Source organism: Torulaspora globosa, chromosome 1, assembly GCF_014133895.1.
Source record: "Torulaspora globosa chromosome 1, complete sequence".
Classification (NCBI taxonomy): Eukaryota; Fungi; Ascomycota; class Saccharomycetes; order Saccharomycetales; family Saccharomycetaceae; genus Torulaspora; species Torulaspora globosa.
Window position 1 is genome coordinate 360,322 of NC_050727.1, and position 24,187 is coordinate 384,508.

Below are 24,187 nucleotides of genomic sequence, written 5' to 3' on the forward strand. Positions count from 1 at the left end.
ATCGTGCAGTAGGATCCAGTTTAACTATCAAGAAAGCAATGTTAGTACTAGTATCATAAATTTATTCATTAAAATCATTCTAAAATATTACTAAAGATCACACTTTATCCATTTTGTTACAGCCAGACCATCATCTAGAGTGACAATACGCTGCTTCAATTCATAACCCAGTACTTTAGGCAGAAACAAGAATTTCACAAACCAGAAAGCGAAGCACAACAGAATTAGCATCAAAGCTGTGACCTGATAAGGTGGTAAAATAGCTATGTTGTTCGAAGCTTGTTTACCGAAGAAGGGAGCAGCCATGAGATAAATCGAAACCAAGATTATAGCACAAACTCCGATGGAAGAGGCTCTTGTCGATGGGACCTCTCCTTTACGCTTTCGTCTGTAAATGAAGATGCCCACAGCTATGAGAAGCAGGAAAAATTGATTCCCATAACCTTCCATTGAGACCAAATAGTCGTAGGAGGCTCCCTCACTTGGTAATATGGTAAGCCAGGTCACTGACAGAATCCCGCAAACTAAAAGTGCCGGCAAAGGGGAGTTCCAAGGCTTATTGCTAGCCAAGTGGATGCTGAATGGCAGATAGCCTTCTCTGAAGACTTCCTGATTCATCCGAGAGACTCCGTAGAGCACAACCAAAATGTTGGAGCCTGTAGAAATAGCCACAGAAAGTGAGAGTATTCTGGCACCAAGATGCGGTCCAAACAGTTTGGCAAAGAGAACTGAACCGACCAATGGCCCAGCTTGCTTGATCTCTTCGTAGGTCAGGACGTTGATGTAGGCCAGATTCATCATTGTATAGCATAGAAAACAGATGAAAAGCGAAAGTGGACCAGCGATCTTCAACGTTCTGACAGGATTCTTGATTTCCGAGGCGACTGCATGAACGCTATCCCAGCCCGTGAAGCAGAAAAATGCATTTATAAAAGCTGCTGCCAGAGAAGAAACTTGTAGAGTTCCTTCATCGTGGAACTCATAGATTGGCGCGGAGGAAATGGTCTTCTCGCCCGCCTCTGGTCTGTAAAAGATTGAATAAAAGCCCAACAGACACATGATGGCGATCAGCAGGAACTTCATACCGCCCAAGAAATTCTGAATCCGCACGCCTGTTTTCACCGAAGTCCCATGTATTATAACTCCCACGACCACCGCCGCGATGCTAATGTATTTCGATACACTCGAGTGATCGGAAATGCCCTGGAAGCCCACTGCTGAGAGAAAGTATTTCCCGAACACAATGGCATTAGACATGGTAAAGCCTGTTAGCACGGTGAAAGCCGCAAAAGTTACACTCATCATCAATCTAGGCTTGGTATACGCTTGCTCAAGGAAATTCTTACGCCCACCAGAGCGAGGAAGCCACGAACCAAATTCCAGAAACAGAAATAGCCCTGCAAAGGACAAAAGAGCTGCCAGCAGCCATACGCCGAAGTAAATAACAGTGTTCCCGCCACAATTGACAAAAATGCTACTTGGGGTCGCGAAGATACCAGACCCGACGATCCTCGATACAAATAGAACCATGGTGGAAAATAATCCCAGATGTCTTCCCTGCGGAACTTCAATAAACGCGTCTATCAGAATTCCCGACTTGTCAATTTCAGTCTCCATTGAACTAAAAGATCCATACCCAACGTCATCCGCAGTTTTTCCGTTCTCCAAGTCCACTTTACCTCCATCCTTCGGTATCAGTACGTCGCGCTCGCTCTTGAGCATCATTCCAAGAGTATATCCTGCCTTGAAGATTCAGCTTGAAACCAACTTCCCTTAGTGCCAGCCAACGTTTCAACAAGTTATATACATCAATTTGATTCACTGGCTTAGTCATTATTCGATATCTTTATACCACTGATAAATCTTCATTATGTAAGTGGCTTCGAGAAGCCACAGCTGGCGACACAAAATGTCTGAAAATTTCTGAAGTGTCAGGAATACAAAATGTGACGCGGCACTTGGAAGACGAAAAATGGGCGCTAGCCTGGCCAGGAAGCGTCAGTTGCAATGTTGATGAGAGCAGCATAGAGCTCGACAGCTACAACGTAGGCCTGAGGCGCCTGGACTGGGTGGCATATTTCCAATCTGGCCGAGATGGTGTTGAGAAAACCCCTGGCGAATTTCCAGTATCTAGCGGCAAAGACACGACCGTAGACAGAGGTCAGGACCTGTTCAATGTCTCTTCGCAAGTCTATGGGCTTGTCTTGACCGGCTGTCTAGTCGTTGGCCAGTAACGTCTACAATGACCTTGTACGAAATTTCACTAAGCTGCCTAATATATCGAAGGTTATAGACGTTATATCAACCAGGTAATGGCTCCTCTAGGCCTCTGAAGTTTCCAATTGCTGATGAAATACGTTACCTTGCAGGGTAGCTGGAGGGCCCTCTTTTTTGGAACTTTTAGAAGACAGCCTTCGTCGAAGAACTACAGATATAAATATGTGGCATCCAAGATAAAGAAGTTGGTACTGGATACACACACGAAGGGTCTCACAAATGCGAAATCTGAGCTGATGGTCATTCGATGTGACAGACAATTATTCACGAGTTCGATCCACAAGTTGCGAGAAGTAATATTAAAGGATATAAGTGGTCCGCCGGAAGCATGCATCAAGATATTACAAACAGGGAGAACACTGAGGAGAGATTGGGGCCCAACCGGCGTATTGAGCTGGCAGAATATAGCACCCATCTTTGCCCATCCACTCAACCCGATTTGCGCTACGGAGGGGGGCGATCCTTCATTCGAATATAGGAACACCTTGAGGTTAAGCTCCAAAGATGATAGGGAAGAACTACTACATGTCCGCTGGGCAGATCTGACCTACTCCAACTCCTGCCGAGGTGTTGGAGTCACCAAAGAGAAGTTCAGCGGGCTTGGGAAGGACGTAGAATTCGTCAATCCTGCTAATGGTAATCTACTGCGCGTATACCAAGTAGACGAGGTGCCGGAGGGTTGTGATGCCATTGCTCTATTCCCTGCATATGTACCGTCACAGAGACGCTATTTCACAGGCTTGGAGCTCTGTGCGGCTCTCATACGGCAATCGCCGTGCACCAGGGAAGAACAATCGAAGCTAGAAGCTCACATCTCGAGCTCTCTGAAAAATCAGAATGATACTGCTGTGACACCTGTAGCAGAGCATCCGCTTGATGAAACATGCTTTGTAACCCTGAAGCAACTAATGGATGCAACCAATAAGTGCAAGCCTCTCTGGAGTTCCGGAAGGGACAAAGATAAAACCTGTCCCGGCGATGTTATACGTTGTTCGCTAGTTTCGGAGAAAGTAGATTTCTCTCAGCTGGTGGAAGAATACTGCAAGCACTATATTCTTTTTAGTTTGGTATCGCAGGCATTAAGAATGAGCCGTACAGTCGATCAATCTGCGTCGTATGAGAGCCACAAGCTTGAATTTAGTCCAATGGATACCTTTGTCTGGCAGGAACTTCAGAGAATCAACGAAATTGCGCCGCCAACCACTGTCTCAGAATTGATTGGATACAAGAAACAGATCGATGAATTCCTAGAGTTGTTGAGTAGCTACTACTTTAGCATTGTTTCTGAGATGAAGGCGTCAAGTAGAACGTACTTCCGGGACGGGATCAACGTGCCGAGAGCCGTTCCAGTCCTGAGGGTTCTGCTAGAAGTGGTTTGTAACTGCAAAGGATTTAAGATATTTTACCCCAATCTCTCGCTCTATGCCACCAAGGTCTTGCCGGAGATGCCAAAACTAGGAGAGGCGAAAGAAACAGTTGTAGCCAACGAAGAAGCTAACCTGACGTTGGGATCTAAAGTTCTGGCTATGTTCAAGCACATCGCGCAGTTTGAAAACATGATGTTCTACGATAAGTTCAGTATAGCCACAGGGCTAGAAATAGAGCCAATAACTTCTTTGAAGAGCTGGAAAATTGTCATCGTATCCAAGAGCCCTCTGCCAGTCGAAATCGAGCGAGCCCTCCTGTTCAGTTCACGGGTATACACACAGTGCGTCAGAGATCTCGAACATGCTACGCTCCTCCAGCACGCCACCTGTGAGGCTCGCAGAATGATAGATGAGGATACCTTCATGTTCCTGTATCGATTGCAGAGGCCGCCAAAAGTTGATAGAGAGCAATTGGCCAATGCGATTATCGAAAAGCTAGACGAAGCATCCAAGACGTATCATACATAGTCAGACATAGAGTCAATGTCGCGCTCGAGCATTTTCAATCTGTTATTAAGCTCGCAGAAGAGCTCATTGGTCTGCACATTCCAGGATGCAAACCTCTGAACCAATGATAGCGATCGTACCAGCTGTCTGTTACATGCCTCCATGAGCGCTGGAAGCTGCTGTACTTTCCCAATCTCCACCACAGGGATCCTGCTGTCCATTTCCTGCTTGGAAAGTTCCTGGTATGCTACGTCCAGTTTGCGCAACTCCTTCAGTGACCGAAAAATCTCGTCGTAACGGCTCAAAATAGCCTGCAACTTCACCTCGTGGTCCTCACCCCTCTCGTGATCCCCCAGAGCATATATTTCCAGCAATTGCAACAGATGTTCGCTGTATTCTTGGCCCTCTCGAAAGACTCTTTGCAGCTCTCGCGTTACAGACGCAACTTTCTCGCAGAGATCGTCATCAGAAAGCGGACCTACCTCACCCAACACCACCTCCAGCCTCTCAACACGCTCACAAAGCCCTTCTAGCATCTCAGAAGCCTCCATCTTCAACTCAGCTCACCATACTTAATATATAGCTAATAGCTGGAACGAGTCGGGTAACCCCCTTTTATAAGTTCGCCAAGGTCGCCTCGTGTCGGGACCCCTTTCTACTTCTTGAACCGTACACTTTTGATCAATTGAAGGACAGAAGGGCTGAATTGAAGTCTGTTGAGCTGTCCCTGAGTGTTTTAGATCGATTCCACACACTTTACAATGTCCAGATCTGGGTATGTTGTTGCTGAGAGAGTTACAATCCCTGTTAGCAGGGCCGACGGCGAAAAGTTTAGGGTTACTAACATGAGGTATATCGCAGTGTCGCTGTTGCAGACGAATCCTTGCAGGCTTTTAACGATTTGAAATTGGGCAAGAAGTACAAGTTCGTTCTGTTCGCTTTGAACGACAGTAAAACCTCCATTGTTGTCAAGGAGACCTCCACGGACCAGTCTTACGATGCGTTCCTGGAGAAGTTGCCAGAAAACGACTGTTTGTACGCCATTTACGATTTCGAGTACGAGATCAATGGCAACGAGGGTAAGAGGTCCAAGATTGTCTTCTACACCTGGTCCCCAGACACTGCACCAGTGAGGTCCAAGATGGTGTACGCCTCGTCTAAGGACGCATTGAGAAGAGCCTTGAATGGTGTCTCTACCGATATCCAAGGCACTGATTTCGCTGAAGTGTCTTACGAGACTGTGCTGGAGAAAGTCAGCAGAAGTGCTGGTTCCCACTAGGTTGATTACATCGATATATATGTACATGCCAATCAAAAAAACTTGAAAGCTAGCTGTATAAAAAAGGCTGGTGAAAATAGAATGGTTAGCATCTTGCTAGCTACAACTTGAATGGCACCCTCACAATGAAATACGGCTCGTGAGTAAGTTTCCTTGTGTACACCACTCTGTCCATCACTGTGTCAGCCACGATAAACTGCCTTATACCCCAATTACCTGGACCAAACACCTCAGGGATTTTCTCAGTCAGGCCCGGAAACAAGTTCTTGTAAAATTCCATGAACTCAGCCACATCGTTCTTCTCGATGACGATCGATCCGCTGACTTCCTGGAATGTATCGAAAATGAACTCTGGTACGGTATACTGAAACTTTTGCGGGTAGCTATCTTTATTGGCGGCCCGAACGATCCACAATAGCAGGGATTCTCTCAGACGATTCTTAGCGACCAGGTCTTCATATTTCACCACACCAAAAGACAGCAACAAACTATCGGCGAATTTTCTGTCCATCTTGAAAATTGATTTAAAGCTGACCATCAAAGCTGAATTGCTCTTCAGAATATCTTTCTGCCTTTTTTGTAAGTATTCCAGGCTTCCTTGAATTAGCTTCCTCTCAGAAGACATGTATTTCTTGATCATTTGAATGACATCTGGGTTGCAGCCTTCACGATCTGCTGGACTGAACTTCGAACGCACCTTGAAGAAGTCTAATTTCTGAACTAAAATGGAACTCAGTTCATCCTGTCCCTCCAGAAAGCTTCTCAAGCTGACTTCCGCCTCTGACTTCAGCTTACACAGATAACCAAAGAAGTTGGCCACTGCGTTGGGTAGAGGATCCTGGGCAGTAATGAGAAATTGAGCGCAATCATCAGCTATTACGTTTTCTTTCGTCATCCCTAGGTTGCTGGCTAGAGCCTGTTCAATTGTTTCACTATCGAGCCGCAAAGTGAGCCTAGTACGGTCATATCGGTTGCTTTCCTGCAGAAATCCGTAACATAGCAAAAGGTCTTCGTTTGATTTGTCTCCATAGTTGTTGAAAACTTCATCGCCTTCCTTCAAGGTTTCTGAAGTTATGAAGCAAACCTTCTCGTGCTCGAATGTCCACTTAACTTGAGTATCATTCTTGTGATTGAGCAGGTCCACCACTGGATACAGAAATGCTTCATTTAAGTCCGAGCAAGCCTTATCAATGACTAACCTTGGAAAGGCCCTAGAAGTGAAAATTCCAGTAGCCCACAGATAACCTGCAAAGCTTTTCCATGAGAAGCTCTGGTGCTTTTCACGGTAGTCGCAAACATATCGTAGAACGTCGAAATCCTCCGAAGACTCCAATCCTTCATAAATTTCCTTGTCCACTGCATCAATTTGTAGTTTATGAAGTAGTTTCCACCACTCTCTAATGATTCTGCGAAGGTTCTCTTTCAGCAACAGGTAGAGATCTGTGCCTTTCAAGAGCTCTAGTTCCTTCAAGCTCCAGAAGTATGGTTGATTTAACGTGTCAGGCAGTATATCGAAGTAAGGCTTATGGAAGGGCTTAGCCGATGGCTCAAATTTCATCTTGGCGATGTACAATTGAAGAAGTGCATTGGAATTACCACTGGACACCGTAGCACTGTTGACCCCGAACTCTTTCTCGGCCAGTTCTCTCGTAATTAACAGCTTCTCTGGGACGGATATCAATGGATCTTGAGTATGGATAGCAGACGTAGCAACTGCCGTAACACCAGCGCTGCGAGTGATTTTAAAAGATATCCTCTCATCAAGGTTGGCACCGTTCTTCCTACAGAACTCGATGAACTTCTGTAATTGGTCTTCGCTTGGCATCTCAGGCCTCTTAACAGTTACCAGTGTGAATAAGCTTATGGCATTTTACCTTAAGTGTGTGTTCGCTTCAATATAGTGGTTAAGTAATGAAAGGCAAAAGCCATAACGCATTCACAAGATAGTGCCAACGCCAAGTGTTGTCTATCTACATATTACCTTGTTAATCCATAAGACTACGGTCAACTACTTGTAGCTTTCAAGAGAATGATGATAGTCTTCACTCGTTTTGATAGCTCATATAGCTACCGTGTACTGCATTGGACGGATATCTTGCAAAAATACTGTCATGTCACGGCTTTCATTATGAATCGTCTACATAGTCCTTTATAACTAACGGTAGCCAATGTGTAATTACTGTCCGGCGGATCAGTCGAGGGCGAAAACGAGTCTGCCGGCTAGCAGAGTTCTATGAGTGGCCCCCCACTTCAGACCTCGACCATGGTTGATTAAACTTCTATAACGTCAAATATTGTTGTATAAGTGGGATAAATAAATAAACTGAATGAATAGATAAATTGGATGAACCAGAACCAGAAGATATCTGTGGCCATTCATTTGTCGAACGTGAACTGGGAAAGGCGACATCTCATAGCAAGTAAGCGACGATCAAGCCTAATAATCCGCTGACTGGTAGCACGGCAATAGCAGCAGCACCGCCAGAAGACGACTTGGTACTAACGCGAGTACCGTTAGAAGAAGTACTGTTCTTGGCGGCGGTAGAACCACTGGTGGTGGCTGAAGCGCTTGTGATCGTGGCTGAAGCACTTTTGATGGTAGTAGGAGCCTCGGAGATGCTACCGGAGACAGTAGTGGTGGTAGAGGTGAAGTAACTCTGAGAAAGCTGGGCAGAATACTCAGCGCCCCACTTGTCAACAATGGCCTTCAACACTGGTTTGCCGTTCATGTTGATAGCGGTAACGTTCGGAGCGGGCAGAGGGATGGTGTCGTCCAACAAGTAACCGACATAAGTAGCATTGTTGACCATGTAGGTGGTGTCGACATTTCTGTTGGTAACGTTGGTCTTGTTAGCGACAAACTGGAAAACGTTAGCGTTGACATCGTTTCTACCTAGAGATGGCAGGTCCCAGTTAGCCTCTGGGGTCGAGATCAACGAGTACTGATCGTAGAAAGTCGAGTCCGTGGTGCCCTTCAATTCTTCTGGGACAGCACCGCCCAGCAAGATGGTGAAGACCTTGTTCTTGATCGAGTAGGTGTCGTTTTCGTCGAAAGTCAAAACGATCAAAGTGTTGTTCGTAAAGTACTCGTTTTGCAACAATGGCGTCAAGAAGCTTCTGCTCCAGTTAGCGGCAACCTTGATGGTCGAATCGTGACCATCGTTGGTCATGTTTGGAGTAATGTGGAAAAACTGTGGCAGCGTCTTGTCGGCCAAGTCCTTCTCGAACATGGTGAAGTTCTTGATGTTACCCAATCTGGTCTGGTTCTGGGCAACAGAGTCGAAGATGATGAGTGGGTTGTGCTTTCTCACATAGTCGTTAGCAAAAGTCTCCTGGTTAGAGTAGTTGAAACCTTGGAAGCCAGAGTACGGCATATGCTCCTCGTATTCACCCCAGGAGATGCTCTTGGAGTCCAAAAGATCAACCACGGTCGACACGTTGGCGGGCAGAGCGATGAATCTGTCGTCATCCAAGGCGAAGTAGTCGCCACCGACAGAAGCCACGTAGTTTGGCTCCGAAGGATGCGTTACACCCCAGTAGTTGTCCAATAAGATACCCTGAGACGCCAGCCATTGCATATCCTCCTGGCCTGCGGCCTTGTCGTAGTCGGTGTTCTCCAGCCAGATGACGACCATCCTGTCGAACGCCGCACCCTTCACACTCGACGTGAAATGGTTCGTGGTAGCATTAGACGCCGCCTTGGCAATGTCGGACGCCTTAGGATTAATCGTAGAGTACGTTCTTGGAGTACGACTCACGCTTGCAGAGCTGGACTCGACCTGAGCACCGCTGACCAACGAACCGGAACCAACCACTGCTGCTGCTGCTGCCAATTGAACAAATTTCATCTTCACCGCTTTCTTGCTCTGCTACCTCAGGAAACCCAACCCAACCGTCGATCCTCAGCACTAGTTTATATACCCTTTCCGTCCCGTCACTCACCGCCAGAACGTTCAGGGAAACGTGGCAATCCCAATAGAGTTCCATTACCACTCAATATCCGCATTTGGTCATCGGTTCTTTCAGCTTTACGACCAATTATTCACCAAATCGTCAAATCATATCAACCTGCTGCTTCCAGAAAAGTGCTATGCCAATCAAATCTCCAACGGGAACTTCCACTATACGGGCCTATCTGTAACGACCATATCGCTGACTTCAAGCTCATCGCATCCAAGGTCTTGGAAAGACAACTCCACGTGTGCCAAGCAATTAACATGTCAGGAATGCCAAGAGATCCACGTGTGTGTGCTAGGAGCCTCGAGAGACCGATGAGTTGGACCTGTAGCAGACCAGATCGCCTAGAGCAACGGCCACGTGGAGGTGAAGAAGTCTCTCCTGCGGGACCGGTCAAGAGGTGTGCCCGTGAGCTGGGTGTCGAGAAGGCGTGAGGCAGCCATCGGTTACGGATGGGAGCTTTGACTGAGGTTGTATATGAATTGGTGAGCTGAATTGGTCCGGGAGCACTGGTGGTCGGTCGAGAGGACCAAGGTCGAGAGGATGAACGAGTTGGTCCCGAAGAGTGCTGGGGAAGACGACGGAGCTGTTTCAGTGAGGAATGATTTGGAGGAGCAGTCGCCTCGAGATGAGAAAAAGCGCAGGTTTGTCGCGTGGTTGAGAGTTTTGCTGATGGTGACGGTGCCGGTTCTGGTTCTGGCGTTTGGGCTGCAGCAGCTCGTCAAGTCTCATGGACTGGGGTCTCTGACGCAATGTGTGTCGAGCAACTTCGCTAAGAAGTCGGAATCGTCGAACGACGATTCGTGGAGGTTGGATACTAACAAAAACTACACTATGGATGTGGACTATTGGCTGAGACAGACAAAGCCAAGGGAGAGACACTACTATATGAATGTGACGACGTTTGTGGAAGAGAGCCCCGACGGTATCAGGCGGAACTTGACAGTGGTTAACGGCCAGTATCCGGGACCTCTCCTGGAAGCGAACGCTGGAGATACTTTGTTCATTCATGTGGACAACCAGATGGAGCACGAGCCCGTGACGATCCACTGCCATGGCCTTTTCTTCAACAATAACAACAGTTTCCACGACGGTGCTGCGTACATCAACCAGTGCCCGATCCCGCCAAAGGCAAACTACACGTACAAGATCGAACTCGACGACAGACAGTATGGCACGTATTGGTACCATTCGCATTTTGGAGCGCAATATGCAGACGGCTTGTTTGGGCCGCTGGTGATCCACTCTAGTGAGGAATACAGGGCGATGAATTCGTCGTACGATAAAGACATCGTTGTTCTGGTGAACGATTACTACCACGACATGGCTTCCAATTACCTACCGGACTACCTGGGACCCGCTAATGAGAACACCGAGCCAGACCCGGATAACGGCTTGATTCAGGGTCAGAACAGATTTGACTACGTGGCATCGACGTATCTGGTCCCCAATGGCGGGAACAGCTCGGATGTCTCCTACGCGCCAGTTAATGTATCAGTGATCGACCTGGATCCAAACTCCACTTACAGACTGCGATTGATCAACGCTGGATTTTTCCTGACGTTTGAGTTTGAGATCGATTCGCATGACCTGGAAATCGTGGAGGCCGACGGTACGTTAGTGACGCCGATCACCGTGGATTCGCTGGCAGTTTCGCTGGCTGAGCGGTACTCGTTTATTCTAAAGCCCCGCGATGACAAGAAAGATCTGAAAAATTACTGGATGCAGGCCAGATTTAACCAGTTCTGTGCTAAAGTGGAAAATACAAACTTCAACCCAGACGTACGAGCCATTGTATCATACTCTAAGCATGAGGACCCATCAGACTTGCAAGTTCCTGATTCCCGATGGCAATACGGCGGCGGGGACGTCGTTTGTAATGAATTCGATCAGAGCCTGCTACACACCGCAAATGTGACTTCTGTACCTCGTACTGCTAACGGCTCAACACTCCCCGATGTCAGGTTTGACGTGGACGTGTCGTTTTTGATCAAAGCGAATCAACTGACTCGCGGATATCTGAACGATCAGACTTTCGAAAACTATAAGAATGGCTCTACGATGTACCAACTGGCGTTTGCGGCAGATAACAACACCATAAAGAATCTCGACGTTAAGGATCTGTTGACCAACAATGATCACCAATATATGCTCAACATAAATGAAAGAGGAACTATCGTCGACATCGTGATCAATAATTATGACGACGGCAATCACCCATTCCACCTTCACGGCCACAAGTTTTGGGTACTGGCTATCGGCAAGACAGGATTTTTCGACCAAAAGTACTACACGGATGATTCAGGTGTGATGAATTTCGAGAACCCAGTGCTGCGTGACACAGTTAATATTCCCGGCTTTGGCTGGGGTGTGCTGCGTTTCGTCGCCGACAGTCCTGGTGTTTGGCCATTTCATTGCCACATCGGCTGGCATATGGAGAGCGGATTAATGATGCAGTTTAATATTTTGCAAGACGAATACAGCAATTGGGATAATTACCCCCTGAAATGGTATCAACAATGTCAATACTGGCAGAACCAATTGTGAGATTCTGACCTCGATAATTTTCTGGTCTTTATTTTTTGATAGATAGTGCTGTAATTAAATTCCTAAAGACCCTACGAGGTTATTAAGGCGACTCCTTGGTAATATAATTGCTTCGTATTATATTTCGAATTACTGACATCGCTGCGTCAGTGGCGCCTGGCAAGCCTGAGCATGATCGACGAACATCATCAAACAGTTTATCCTTCATAACTACAAAGAAGCTCCATTTGATCAACCTGTATCACAACCAGTGAGCCACCGATCCGCCAGCATGCTGTTACCAACTGCTAAATATTGCGGATCCGACGCTGAAACGGTAAAGTTCGAGGTTAATCCGGCTGATGCCCGTTACCAGACGACCGACGGCAGAACCACCGGTGCCAGCCCATATGTGCTGAACGCGGGGCAAGTGGATAGAGACAGGCCTTCAGAGCCCAGGAGAGACGCCAACGGCAAGATCACCGCCTTGGGAGAGCTCAGGACCAGACTCACCGGGCTGCAAGACGATATCAATGAATTCCTGACCCAGCGGATGGAATTGGCCAAAGGGAAGAAGCCAAAACTACAAGGTAATCAGGCCAAACAGGAAGAACGAATTGAGAACGAGATCAAGGAGCTTCTGGACGGTGGAGATGGCGAAGATGATGCTGATGGCTTATAGGCGTCGTTTTATACGGATGACTCACCAGAACAGCTTATATTCATCAATGCTATGCACTAGTTGATGAGGGCATCTCAGAGGAATTGAGGTCGCAGCGTAGCGTTGCTTGGCAGCTTGATTCAGGAGGATGAAGGAGACTTTTTCTGAAGAAGAATATAGATCGAGAGAAGTCGATGACGGCTCTGTTGTAGCGACCAAGAAGCCTGTAGATAAGCGTCGTTTACTGTTCAAGATTGACCTGTTTGTGTTGTCATTTGTTTGTCTGCAGTACTGGATCAACTATGTGGACCGTGTGGGGTTCATCAATGCCTACATTTCGGGAATGAAGGAGGACTTGCACTTCAAGGCTAACGATATCAATATTACTAATACATGTTTCACGGTTGGATACATCTTGGGGATGATTCCAAATAACTTGATACTATTGGTGGCACCTCCGCGGGTCTGGTTAAGTTTTTGTACATTTGCGTGGGGTTTGCTGACATTGGGGATGTTCAAAGTAACATCTTTCAAGCAGTGCTGCGTGATAAGATTCTTTCAGGCGATCTTCGAGAGTTGCACATTCTCCGGCACACATCTGATCCTTGGGTCGTGGTATAAGGAGAACGAGCTGCCTATTCGAAGTGCAATATTTACATCTTCTGGTTTAATCGGCTCGATGTTTAGTGGCTTCATGCAGGTGGAAATCCACGACAGCTTGGATGGCAGGCGCGGCCTCGCCGGCTGGAGATGGCTGTTCATCATCGACTTTGCCATCACAATGCCAATAGCGCTCTATGGGTTCCTGTTTTTCCCCGGTGTGCCTGAGAACAGCAGTGGCAGCAGCTCATTCTCGATGACCAGATTTTTCTTCAGCGAACGGGAGCTTCAGTTCGCCAGGAGAAGGTTGCCCGCCAGGGATGAAAGCACTCGGCTGGACTGGTCTGTCGTACCGAGGGTTCTGAAAAGATGGCATTGGTGGCTATTCTCGTTTGTCTGGGTTCTCGGCGGTGAGAATCTGAGTCTAGCGTCAAACTCGACTTTTGCCCTCTGGCTAAAGAATCAAGGTTACTCCCTTTCGCATCGAAACAACTTTCCGTCGGGTATCTTTGCGGTTGGCATCGCGTCGACCATGCTGTCAGCATTGTACCTGAACAAGATATCCAAGGCGAGACACTGGCACGTCGCCATGTTTCTCGCCGTCACCATGTGCGTAGTCGCTATCATGGTCCGCTCCAATCCGATTAGTGCTCCAGTGATGTTCACGGCTCAGTATCTAGGCGGCGTCGCATACGCTGGCCAGGCCGTGTTTTTCGCATGGGCCAATGTGGTCTGCCACGCCGATCTACAGGAAAGAGCCATAGTCCTTGCTTCGATGAACATGTTTTCCGGCGCCGTGAACGCATGGTGGTCACTCCTCTTCTTTCCAGCCTCCACTGTGCCCCACTTCGAGAAAGGTTCCTATGCCCTGCTGGCCACTTCCATCGCCAGCGGACTGGTTTCGGTTTTGATCAGAAGATTTCAGAACAAAGACCGCTACGGCGAGCAGGAGCTTCCCTACATAGACGCCAATGACATGCCACACGACGAAGACGACGACGACGACAACTGATGGCCAAACGACTACCAAGAAAGCATATACTGCGAATCCTGGTTAAATATCTTTATAATAGTGTCTCTGCACGTGACCACATATCGGTATTGATTAAAGTTTTGCACCATATGGCAGAAGCCCTCAACTTTCACTGATCAGAGCAGAGCAGAGTAGGATATAGATCCGGGCTTATCTGTTTGCTGGTTTGTTGTTGGTACTGGCCATAATCGGCTTGGTGAGAATGACCTTCAGACCGAAGTCGAAGTTGAAACCGAGCGCAAAGAAGCAATGGAAATGGCCATCGAAGATCTCCGGCAAACGATTGTCTGGCCTCGCCGGGGAGTCTACTCCTGGGAGCACGTTTAAGAGGACTGTGCTGATTTTTGGTGGTATTGGGTTATTTTTGTACGTTTTGAGCAGCTTTTTCAGTTTGGGACAACCACCAAGAACATATCCGGCGGAGCACGGCCATTACATACATGAGATACCTGCATTGAGTCCACTGATCTTTCCACATGTTGAGCATGCAACTGTTTTGAAGGAGATTGGAGTTAGAGGGCTCTATACCGTTAGAACAGATATCGATGGACAATCTTCGCTTGTCATGAAGCATGACGATGAGCCGTTGTCCGACGAGGAAAAGAAGAAGACATCGGACCAAGTATTACTGGTGAAGAGGTCGTTCTTGGACCACGGGAAGCTGGTTTATCGCAAGAGCGTGACGTCTCCGGAAATTGTGATTGTCACACTGATTGATTTTGAGAATTGGGATCTGGACACGATTGTCTCTGTGGTGCAAAACAGGGTCGACTACGCTCAGAAACACAAGTACGGGGTTTACGTGCGTTGGATACAAGAGTTTGTACCGCTGCTGCGCAACCAGGACTTGAAGGCCTCCCAGGAGTACATCAAACCACTGATTATGAGGGCAGCCATTCACGCGTTCCCACAGGCCAAATACTTGTTCTTCGTCGACCAAACCTCTTTGATTATGAACTTGGAGCTCACACTGCAGCAGCATCTGCTGGACCCCGACGTTCTGGACATGGCCCTTCTCAGAAACGTCCCTATCATCCCCGGCTCGAACATAAAGACCTACACACATTTCAACGTCGATACTACCAGAATCATCATTCCGCAAAGTCCTGCCGGTGAACTCGACCTGTCTTCCATGGTTGTCTCCACCGATTTGTACGGAAAGGCTTTCTTGGAGTACCTCATGGATCCTCTATACACAAACTACGACTGGGACAGTTTCTCCGCGAGCGTTGCCCACATGCTACAATGGCATCCGCAGCTGCTCGGTAAGACGGCATTGGTTGTACAGAAATTGATTGCAGCCCCATATGATGCGAACAGTAAGCCTGATGCGGCATCAAAGGAGAAAGTCGATGCTCTACACTACACCGATGGCGATTTCGTCGTGTCCCTGAACAACTGTAAACTGCGTGGAACCTGTGCCTCTGACATCCAATCCTTTTATTCCAAGATTAGAAAGAGCTAATTGTACTATATTCTCCATCAACTACTCATCAACACACTCACATAAGCCATCATTTATAGAGGTGAGCTCTTCTTCATCAAATCTCACGCTTTTAATACCATTAGATGTCAGGATTTACTGGCGCGACGCCTTACGCGTAAACGCGAAAAAAATACTGAACGTCAATCAAATGGGCACACCCTGAAGGACTGAAACATTTCATCTTCAGGACACTCGAGCCGAGACAACTTGGAAGCTTTAGAACGGCTGGAACCCTGTTCAAGTGAGTTTGAGGAACAGCGTGAGCGACGTCGGGACGATAATGACGGTTGGGGAGGGCCACTGGCTCTATGCAAAAGAACATCTTGCGAATTTGAGAAGATTGAACGCCTTTTGCTTGGCGTTTGAGCCGAAACCGGCATCAGCTTTGGACCCCATGTCACAGCTTTGCAATCAAACGAGAACGATCTCGAAATCGGTGACGAGTCTAATAGAATACCATTCATCGTGCGATCCAAATGACCATTTGGCAATTCAGTCTTCGTTCATGAATTCAGAGATACTGAATCTTTACAACGAGATTCTACTCGGCTCCATCAAGTTGATTTTTGCGATCGAGACATCTTTGTTCAGGCTAGGACCTAGTTTGGAGTTTGCGATTTGTATTGTGAAGCTCTATTCAAAATTGACGAATTACCAGAAGCTTCTTGGCGGCAAGTCAACTCAGCTGAGTTCAATGCTTCACTCTTTCGAGTTTCAATTTAAACAAGGGTACATCACTGCAGACAATAATGTTATTAGACTGGATAACATTCACGATCTTTCGTCGCATACTTACGATTTGGTTGCTCCACCTATCATAAATCTGGACGATGTTGTTAAGCGAGACTTCTTTAGGCTCTCAATGAATAAGTTCAACATGCAGAGGCAGCTGGTGGAGATTCTCCAATTCACAAATGGCGAAATAGCGATATTTAAAGTTATCTCTGGAGAGCTACCGAATGCGAAAGATCCGCCCACCCAGCTGCTTGCGCGCTTGTTGCAAGGGGATTATAGCCCGCTGAACTTGGGAAGAGCCCTTCTTTTTCCATTTCTGAGGGATTACGATTTAGATGTCATTGGCGAATCAGTCTCTGGAATCGAATTGAGAACGGTAACAGGAAATAACGTTCATCTGAAGTTACAATGTGTTGATGCATTGCAGTGGGAGGGACACTGGAAATTTTGCATGAAAAAGCTTTTTGATAGGAACAACTTCATGCAACTAACACCTTCAATCCGGTCTTCCGCATCGCTAGCGAAGTCCTCGCATCTATTTCAAAACTTCAAAATGAAGCATAATAAATTGGAAAATTTAAGACCTGCTGAAAGTACTGGGCTTTCTCTTACTCTGCCAAATCAAGCTATGCATGTGGAACAATCAAGTGAAAGAAGTGAGCCTGACAAACCGTCGCAATCTGGCCTGAGGAGGTCGAAACCTTTACAGGGCCCACTTTCAATCCTAATGTCCATGGATGAGGAGGACGACGAAAAAGCAACTGTGAATAATCAAAGCAGCCTAAGCGACTGTAAACATCCATCCTTCGAAGATCTCGATTCTCTCGATTGCGAAAAACTTATGGAGCTCGATAAAGGCATACAGATGGAGTTCTCACCTGTTTCTTTGGAAAGCCCGTCGTTGCAGCAGTATAAATCTGTTTCTCAGCACTCTTCAATGGACGAAATTCGACCTATTGCTGCGAAATCGATCGAAGTTGATGACTTCGAGAGCATTATTTCATCTGCGGATGATGAGACAGACTGTAGGGACGACTCTTCAATATTCAATCCCAGTGCTGAGTTCTATAAACCAGCCCTGTATCGCCGTAAGTCCTCCTCCTTACTAAGCCTTTTCAGCTCAAGAAATAAAAAGGGCCTTTTTATTGATGCAGCAGGCGCTAATTCAGCAGCTTCCTTAACGCCAACATCAAAAGAGAACACACCGTTATCTGCAAAGAGTAATATACCAGTATATCCCACGGAAAAGACCCACCAGCTTCTACCTTCGACGATTGATCTAAATAACGATCTGGCGATTTTTGAAAGCGAAAAGGCTAGAACCTCTTTCTGGGACGGGCGGCAATGGATGAGATTTGGATCTGAATCTTTACGCCTCAGTATTTTAAGATCGATAAATGACGAAACTGTCTTGGTGGCATATGAAAGCAAGGTTGATGGCCGATGTTTCTTTGCCGCCCGAGTATCCCACCGGTGGACATGTTCCAAGGCGGCCGCTCAGGATATCCAGGCGATTATACCATCATCAGACTTTTTATGCAGTATCTTGCCGCCCGGTAAGAATACTGTGAACATAAGATGCAGTAGATCGGAAGGTCTGCTGAACGCTCTGCAACACTGCATAAAAGGAAATTTGCCCGCTTTCATCCCGTCGTCCCAGACAGCAAATACTCTTTCCAGTTTTCCATCCTCAAGTGCCAGTAATGGGATTACGCGTTCTTCCACTGGCATTTCTGATTTTGCCGGCTTTAAGAACGCTACTGACGCAATAGCTTCTCTTCTCTTATTGCCATCTGTCAAAGCCAAGATTCACGAACGAATAGACGAAAAGGGTTGGCAGGTGCAAAATATCGGACACGTCGATATCTTCTCACAGGAGTATAAAGGAAGTGCAGTCGCGGTGAGGTTTGACTTCTTCGGCGTCAATGAGATCAAGCAAACCGCTAGAACGCTTATTAGTCGGTTAAGCGATATTCGAAGAATAGGCAGAACTGGTCTATTAGTTGCATCTGGTGATGACGAACGACTCTTGGAGTTTGTGAATAAGGTAATCGCTGATCAAGTGTATAAGCTGATCAAGCCGCTATAAAAAACCTACATTTCTGTGGACAACTGATGATACCAATGATACACTAAAATATATACATGAAAGGTCGTAATCTTATTATTTATAGGCCACTATCGCCGCCGCATGAATATTTCTTCTGACATCTCTTTTGTCAACATCGTGTGTGTCTTCCACCTCTCCCCATCTATCGGTTTGGTAAATAATTTCCAATGTAGCGGCTTCAGCAATGGACTCCATTGATGATTTCAAGCCTTCTAGGGACTCTGCCGACGCTTTGTTCTGCAGCAGGAGAACACCACAAATGAATGATTTTGTCGTCAAGACCGTCTTTTCGAACACAGCCAGATCCCATAAAGATAGAGTGTCCAGGTACTTCTTAGCGGCGCTCCTCGTCTCTTCCAGCTGTTGATTGCCCCTCAAGCCATGAAGATCTGCATCAAGGACTTTGAGTTTCACCGCTGATCCACTGTAATTGCTCAAGAATTCCTCCGCAGCGCTAATAATCGGCAAGTAGACTTGATCTTGCGCTTTTCTTAGGGCTCCTTCATATTCCGACTTCGAGCAAAAGACCAGTACAGTGTCTGTATCGAGGTAGCGTAACAGGTCCTGCGAGATACGTTCACGATCCCCGCCTATCTTGGCTTTTGACTCCAAGTCGCCGCCTGGCTTGTTAACGATTTCCAGGTCAATGCAACGAGAAACCAACGAAGTTAACGGTAGTGAGTATGTCTTGACAGCGAGGCTTGTTAAATTCGTCCATTCCTTCTGCAGAAGCATCGCCAACAAACTTCTGTCCCTGTCCACAGCTAATGGATGACCCAAGGGAGTCAAAATTGTTTTCGAATCCAATTGAACCAGATATTGTGATCCGTCATCCTTCAACGACACCTTTTCCCAGAATCTTTCACCAGTTTTGGATAATCTGTTCGTTTCTGTCTTTAGGTTGTTCTCTATACTATGGTCAACCCCCAATGGAGACGCCTGAGTCGCCAGCAGCCTGAGATTACATGAAGTCATTCTGCCTACCGCAGAGCAGCCGTTAAATAACCGTAACATGACTTGCAATACAGTGATTCCTCCGAAGACGCTCTTGTGTGCTATTAGCTATGTAATTTCAATAAGATCACCGTCTCTTAAACATGCCAAGACACTAGCAACACAGCCAGAACTAGAAGAAGGCCAAGAAGATGTCTGCTACACCGTTCATACAGGAGCTAACTGCAAATCTGAGAGCTTCCAAGGCTCAATTACAGTCTGTCGAGCAGCAATTAGGCTTGCTGGAGAGGCAGGAGAAACTGGCTAAGTTGACCACGCAGGAACTAGCAACGTATCCAACAGACAAGGTGTGGAGATCGTGTGGGAAAGCTTTCATTTTGCAGGAAAAGTCCAAATATATCGACGATTTGAAACACGATCAAAGCGTTGTGCAGGAGCAGACCAAGACTCTGAAGATCAAGAAGAATTACCTCGAGACAACGGTGGAGAAGACCGTGGATAATCTGAAAGCTGCCATTGAGAGTAAATGAATGAGGATATTATCATTTAAAGATAGCTATAAATACACTCACTCGGTTCACTCTAGTGCTGCCTCAGACTGCGCTATAGCCACCCCGCTGGGAAGAACCGCTGCCGAAGATCCGGGCAGCGACCTCCTTGGCAAACGCCGGCAGTGAAGTTATGAGCTGCGTAGAGCGATCTATAAACTCTTCGCGGAAATCCTGGAAGGACCCGCCCCTCGTATTCACATACGCTGTCACCAGCAAGTATATCAGAGTGAATAGCAATGCGTATAGCAACAACCAGGTAAACCACGACGTACCTTTCTTGCGCTCGTTGGGGTCTTTCAAGTGAGGCCTTCTGTCTTTATCCCTGTTTCCATCTTCGTTCTTGATCAGGCAGCCCGAAGGACCCTTGATATTTATGCGTATCTGTTTATCCTGCCATGTGCTCGAGACCATCTCATCCGTCTTCATATTATCGTCACACTCGAATTCCAGCTGGGCATCAAAGCTCTCCGACCCCCACTTGGTGCCCCTCAAGCTCAGACGAAGCTTGCCATCGACTTCTTCCACAGGTCCAGATAGCGAGTGCGGAAACTCGATCTCCTGTGTCATCAGCGTGTCCCTACCTGGCACAGTAACATACGTGAGGCCGCAAAGCACGTCGTTTCGATCGCATTCCGATGGTAAATCATTCTTATCATTCTCTGCACACACATTCACCCACCATTTCTCCTCCGTGGTACTGGGAGGGGTATCCCTTTCCACAGAACCATACACGTAGCCACCGCCGTTTCCCTGAGCCAGTCTGTACTTCTTTAATCTGTCGTCCTTATTGCATTGAAAGGCATTCGCCCACCTGGAGCCCAGCAGGCCAAGAAACAACAGAGTTTCGTACTTCATACTGAAAACCGACCCCGTAAATCTATTCCTGACAATTCAGAGTACCTATCAGTCCACCACAAGCAGGTTCCGCTGTCCTGATGTCGTTCAGGACTCTTAAGCTAGTATCTGATGAAACCGCCCTTGTATGATAGCTCCTTTGTGTGACTGTTGAAATCCGTACATCCGTACATCCGTACATCCTTTCATGATCGATTTTTCAAAAATAATTCAGGATTTTTGTGCGTCTCTTTTTGTGCGTCGGTTTGCCGGGATTGAAATTTTTCAATTTTCGCACAGCGCTAGGCAGGACGGACCGCATCTCTCCGTGGAGCTAGCTACTGTACCCAGCCGTCCCAGGCTGGGCACAGTGGAAGCCCGCCTGGGGCGGCCAGCCTAGAGCTTGGGACGGCTGGTAGGAGCCCCGTCCAGGCAAAGCCACTGTCCAGCCTAGCACCTAATGCTAGTGGCAGGCAGGTAGTACTGGAAGCTGGAACTCGGTAGTGCAAGGTGAGTGTTTGGTAATTGCCAGGTTGATGTCTAGATATTGATCAGAGTGGTTGCGAAATAGCAGATTATTGGTAGTTTGCCCAAGAACTGACAAAGGAAAAAATGGCTAGATACGGTGCTACCTCTACAAACCCAGCTAAGTCTGCTTCTGCTCGTGGTTCCTACTTGCGTGTCTCTTTCAAGAACACCAGAGAGACAGCTCAAGCCATTAACGGTTGGGAATTGCAAAAGGCTCAAAAATACTTGGGACAAGTGTTGGAACACCAAAGAGCCATCCCATTCAGAAGATTTAACTCTTCCATCGGTAGAACTGCTCAAGGTAAGGAGTTTGGTGTCACCAAGGCCAGATGGCCAGCTAAGTCTGTCAAGTTCGTCCAGGGCTTGCTACAAAACGCTGCAGCTAACGCTGAGGCTAAAGGTCTAGATGCTACCAAGTTGTACGTTTCCCACATCCAAGTCAACCAGGCTCCAAAGCAAAGAAGAAGAACTTACAGAGCTCACGGTAGAATCAACAAGTACGAGTCCTCTCCATCCCACATCGAATTGGTTCTTACTGAAAAGGAGGAAGCCGTCGAGAAGGCAGCTGAAAAGAAAGTGGTTAGATTGTCTTCCAGACAGAGAGGTAGAATCGCCGCTCAAAAGCGTATTGCCGCTTAAACTGGCGAGAACGTGATGATTGAATCTTTTAGCAAATTTTCCGCTGTATAATTTAACACTTTATCTCTTCTGTGTACTTCTACGGAACCAGGATCAACATCAATCTATATCAGGGTCTTGTTTTTCGAACTTTCGTTTATTCATATCTATGTACTCGTTACATATCTTGATTCGCTGCGATCTTCGAGGCTCTGCTTGCGGATGATTGAACAATGCCGACCTCGGGCGTCATGTACCCGCTGAGATTGATAACGTATATGCTCATCATGAAGATTAGGCCGTGAATGCCGAAACAGTAGAATAGAAATAGTACTCTCGTCGTCTTGTTTGCAAGTACAATTCGCGCAAAGCTCAGAAACATTTTTTCCCATATCGATAGTTTGTTCCTCCTGTAGTACTCCATCTCTTTCTTCTTCAAGTTTGTCAATGGATTTATGGAGTCCTCGAATATCTGCGAGTATTGAGCTTCAGCGTCGATGTTAGCGATCGCTGCGTCTCCGGTGTTCCCACTAGACCTCGATAAGTAGCGCATCCGCTCGTACAGTTTGGCGTTATCAGCTTGTAATTTAGTCAGCTCACCCTTGAGCTTATTTTTATCGTTGTTGAGCTGTCTCATCTGCTTCTCTAGCTCGGTATTTCTGTTGCGTAATCTATCACGTTGCTTGGTTATGATTGGCAGAATAGTATTGTTGCCGAAAGTAGCAGCAGTCTCTGACTCCTCAGGTATGCCAACAATCGAGCTAGTCGGTGATAACTTACCCCATCGATTGTTCATCTGTCTTGTGACGCCTGACATCATACTTGCCGTGTCATTAAATTTTTGATCGACTTCTTCGATCTTATCAAGATCAGCCTCCAGTTTACGGTTCAGAATTTCCGACTCCGTAAGCTTATTTTGTAGCTCAGATATTTGAGCTTTCAGCTTATTGTTCTCCTCTTCACAATCGCCGAATTTACTTCGTAAATCAGCAAGTGCCCCTTGTAATCTCTTATTCGCAGATATGATGCCGGATTCCACACTGCTTTGCCCGGCAACGTTCTCCTCATCATTTGTGTCAGTCCCGAATTCTATCCTCTTCAAAGCTGATAACTCCTCTTTGATTTGAACATAGTCCGAATAATTCTCTAGTTTCATCCTGGTAGAATTTACTTCTGACTTATAGGAATTCACTTCCGCCTGCAAATTACTAATCTTCTCGGTCAGCTCTTTCTCTATTTTCTTGAGCTGCTGATGCTCACGTTCTGACGAAGCACTCAGTAGGGCATTTTCGCTCTCCAACTGCCTTATCTTGTTTTCCCTAGCTTGCAATTGCGATTCTTGCTCAGCGGTACTTGTAGCTTTCGCTAGGGCGCCGTTTAATTCCTCATTCCTTCGCTCCAGTTGGAAAACTCTAGACTGTGCAGATTCCAGTTCCTGTTCGAGAAGGTTTCGTGCCGTCACATCGTGAGATAGACCCTCATCAGTTTCCTTTTCTACCACAGCCCCTTCATAAAGGCGCTTCTCCAGATTTTCAACCTGCTTAAGGAGCTTTGCCTCCCTTTCATCCCAGTTCCTTTGCTTCTCTCCCCATGTTGAGCTCATTTCTTGCTCTTTAGCCGTCAATCTTCTCGCCAAAGTAACAGCCGCGTTTTGCTCCAAGTCAAGAAGTCTGGCTTTCAAGTTATCATAATCAGCATACTTGGCTAGCTTGTCCTCCAAGTTTTCCACTTGCTGCTTAAGTGCACTGGAGTCATCTATCTTGCTCAGTTTATCCACTGAGTGGATCATCAAGGGGGTCGGATCAGGAGCTTCGCATATCTTACCATACACATCCAGTAATACAACTTCAGAGCTTTTCGATCTCTTTGTAAGGTTGTCGATCTCTTGCTGATAGTGTTTAATGATCTTGTTGATATTTGCCAATTTTTCATCTGAGGGCAGTTTCTTGAATACTTTAGTCTCAGATGCTAGTGCCTTTCTCGATTCCAAGAATTGAGTCTCTCTCTCCTTTATCTCGATTATATCTTTGTCTAATTGGCTCTGTAAACTGCTTAAATCCGCCTTAGTCCATAGATCCACCGCATGTCGGTAGACTGAAAGATCCATCCTTGGATTCAACACCTTCGTCGGGTAGAATGGTGAGTCGCAAAAGCCTCGGAAGCC

The 24,187-nt window shown here is 46.8% G+C and overlaps 16 protein-coding genes across 16 annotated transcripts; 9 read left to right on the forward strand and 7 right to left on the reverse strand.

The window, feature by feature from the left end:
* Positions 1–90: 90 nt before the first annotated feature.
* On the reverse strand, positions 91–1,725 carry MUP3 (Mup3p; the record flags this gene model as incomplete). The annotated part of the gene is made up of 1 exon (XM_037281147.1): positions 91–1,725. One exon carries the CDS (start codon positions 1,723–1,725, stop codon positions 91–93), a length of 1,635 nt encoding a protein of 544 aa, XP_037137042.1.
* Positions 1,726–2,348: 623 nt separating this feature from the next.
* On the forward strand, positions 2,349–4,172 carry CBP2 (Cbp2p; the record flags this gene model as incomplete). The annotated part of the gene is made up of 1 exon (XM_037281148.1): positions 2,349–4,172. One exon carries the CDS (start codon positions 2,349–2,351, stop codon positions 4,170–4,172), a length of 1,824 nt encoding a protein of 607 aa, XP_037137043.1.
* LDB18 (Ldb18p) lies at positions 4,163–4,702 on the reverse strand (the record flags this gene model as incomplete). The annotated part of the gene is made up of 1 exon (XM_037281149.1): positions 4,163–4,702. One exon carries the CDS (start codon positions 4,700–4,702, stop codon positions 4,163–4,165), a length of 540 nt encoding a protein of 179 aa, XP_037137044.1.
* Positions 4,703–4,912: 210 nt separating this feature from the next.
* COF1 (cofilin) lies at positions 4,913–5,430 on the forward strand (the record flags this gene model as incomplete). Its single annotated transcript, XM_037281150.1, has 2 exons — positions 4,913–4,926; positions 5,013–5,430. The coding sequence occupies 2 exons, from the start codon at positions 4,913–4,915 to the stop codon at positions 5,428–5,430; spliced, it is 432 nt and encodes a 143-aa protein (XP_037137045.1).
* Positions 5,431–5,530: 100 nt separating this feature from the next.
* On the reverse strand, positions 5,531–7,255 carry EFM1 (protein-lysine N-methyltransferase; the record flags this gene model as incomplete). The annotated part of the gene is made up of 1 exon (XM_037281151.1): positions 5,531–7,255. The coding sequence occupies one exon, from the start codon at positions 7,253–7,255 to the stop codon at positions 5,531–5,533; it is 1,725 nt and encodes a 574-aa protein (XP_037137046.1).
* Positions 7,256–7,841: 586 nt separating this feature from the next.
* On the reverse strand, positions 7,842–9,278 carry HG536_0A01890 (uncharacterized protein; the record flags this gene model as incomplete). The annotated part of the gene is made up of 1 exon (XM_037281152.1): positions 7,842–9,278. One exon carries the CDS (start codon positions 9,276–9,278, stop codon positions 7,842–7,844), a length of 1,437 nt encoding a protein of 478 aa, XP_037137047.1.
* Positions 9,279–9,930: 652 nt separating this feature from the next.
* HG536_0A01900 (uncharacterized protein) lies at positions 9,931–11,934 on the forward strand (the record flags this gene model as incomplete). Its single annotated transcript, XM_037281153.1, has 1 exon — positions 9,931–11,934. One exon carries the CDS (start codon positions 9,931–9,933, stop codon positions 11,932–11,934), a length of 2,004 nt encoding a protein of 667 aa, XP_037137048.1.
* A 271-nt stretch (positions 11,935–12,205) lies between these two features.
* Positions 12,206–12,595, forward strand: GON7 (chromatin DNA-binding EKC/KEOPS complex subunit GON7; the record flags this gene model as incomplete). The annotated part of the gene is made up of 1 exon (XM_037281154.1): positions 12,206–12,595. The coding sequence occupies one exon, from the start codon at positions 12,206–12,208 to the stop codon at positions 12,593–12,595; it is 390 nt and encodes a 129-aa protein (XP_037137049.1).
* Positions 12,596–12,722: 127 nt separating this feature from the next.
* FEN2 (Fen2p) lies at positions 12,723–14,186 on the forward strand (the record flags this gene model as incomplete). The annotated part of the gene is made up of 1 exon (XM_037281155.1): positions 12,723–14,186. One exon carries the CDS (start codon positions 12,723–12,725, stop codon positions 14,184–14,186), a length of 1,464 nt encoding a protein of 487 aa, XP_037137050.1.
* A 223-nt stretch (positions 14,187–14,409) lies between these two features.
* Positions 14,410–15,672, forward strand: MNN11 (alpha-1,6-mannosyltransferase; the record flags this gene model as incomplete). Its single annotated transcript, XM_037281156.1, has 1 exon — positions 14,410–15,672. The coding sequence occupies one exon, from the start codon at positions 14,410–14,412 to the stop codon at positions 15,670–15,672; it is 1,263 nt and encodes a 420-aa protein (XP_037137051.1).
* A 301-nt stretch (positions 15,673–15,973) lies between these two features.
* On the forward strand, positions 15,974–18,517 carry RBH1 (Rbh1p; the record flags this gene model as incomplete). The annotated part of the gene is made up of 1 exon (XM_037281157.1): positions 15,974–18,517. One exon carries the CDS (start codon positions 15,974–15,976, stop codon positions 18,515–18,517), a length of 2,544 nt encoding a protein of 847 aa, XP_037137052.1.
* A 75-nt stretch (positions 18,518–18,592) lies between these two features.
* Positions 18,593–19,552, reverse strand: ATP12 (ATP synthase complex assembly protein ATP12; the record flags this gene model as incomplete). The annotated part of the gene is made up of 1 exon (XM_037281158.1): positions 18,593–19,552. The coding sequence occupies one exon, from the start codon at positions 19,550–19,552 to the stop codon at positions 18,593–18,595; it is 960 nt and encodes a 319-aa protein (XP_037137053.1).
* Positions 19,553–19,683: 131 nt separating this feature from the next.
* PFD1 (prefolding complex chaperone subunit) lies at positions 19,684–20,022 on the forward strand (the record flags this gene model as incomplete). Its single annotated transcript, XM_037281159.1, has 1 exon — positions 19,684–20,022. One exon carries the CDS (start codon positions 19,684–19,686, stop codon positions 20,020–20,022), a length of 339 nt encoding a protein of 112 aa, XP_037137054.1.
* A 63-nt stretch (positions 20,023–20,085) lies between these two features.
* ATG27 (Atg27p) lies at positions 20,086–20,898 on the reverse strand (the record flags this gene model as incomplete). Its single annotated transcript, XM_037281160.1, has 1 exon — positions 20,086–20,898. The coding sequence occupies one exon, from the start codon at positions 20,896–20,898 to the stop codon at positions 20,086–20,088; it is 813 nt and encodes a 270-aa protein (XP_037137055.1).
* Positions 20,899–21,489: 591 nt separating this feature from the next.
* Positions 21,490–22,044, forward strand: HG536_0A01980 (60S ribosomal protein uL22; the record flags this gene model as incomplete). Its single annotated transcript, XM_037281161.1, has 1 exon — positions 21,490–22,044. One exon carries the CDS (start codon positions 21,490–21,492, stop codon positions 22,042–22,044), a length of 555 nt encoding a protein of 184 aa, XP_037137056.1.
* Positions 22,045–22,201: 157 nt separating this feature from the next.
* COY1 (CCAAT displacement transcription factor COY1) lies at positions 22,202–24,130 on the reverse strand (the record flags this gene model as incomplete). The annotated part of the gene is made up of 1 exon (XM_037281162.1): positions 22,202–24,130. The coding sequence occupies one exon, from the start codon at positions 24,128–24,130 to the stop codon at positions 22,202–22,204; it is 1,929 nt and encodes a 642-aa protein (XP_037137057.1).
* Positions 24,131–24,187: the final 57 nt, after the last annotated feature.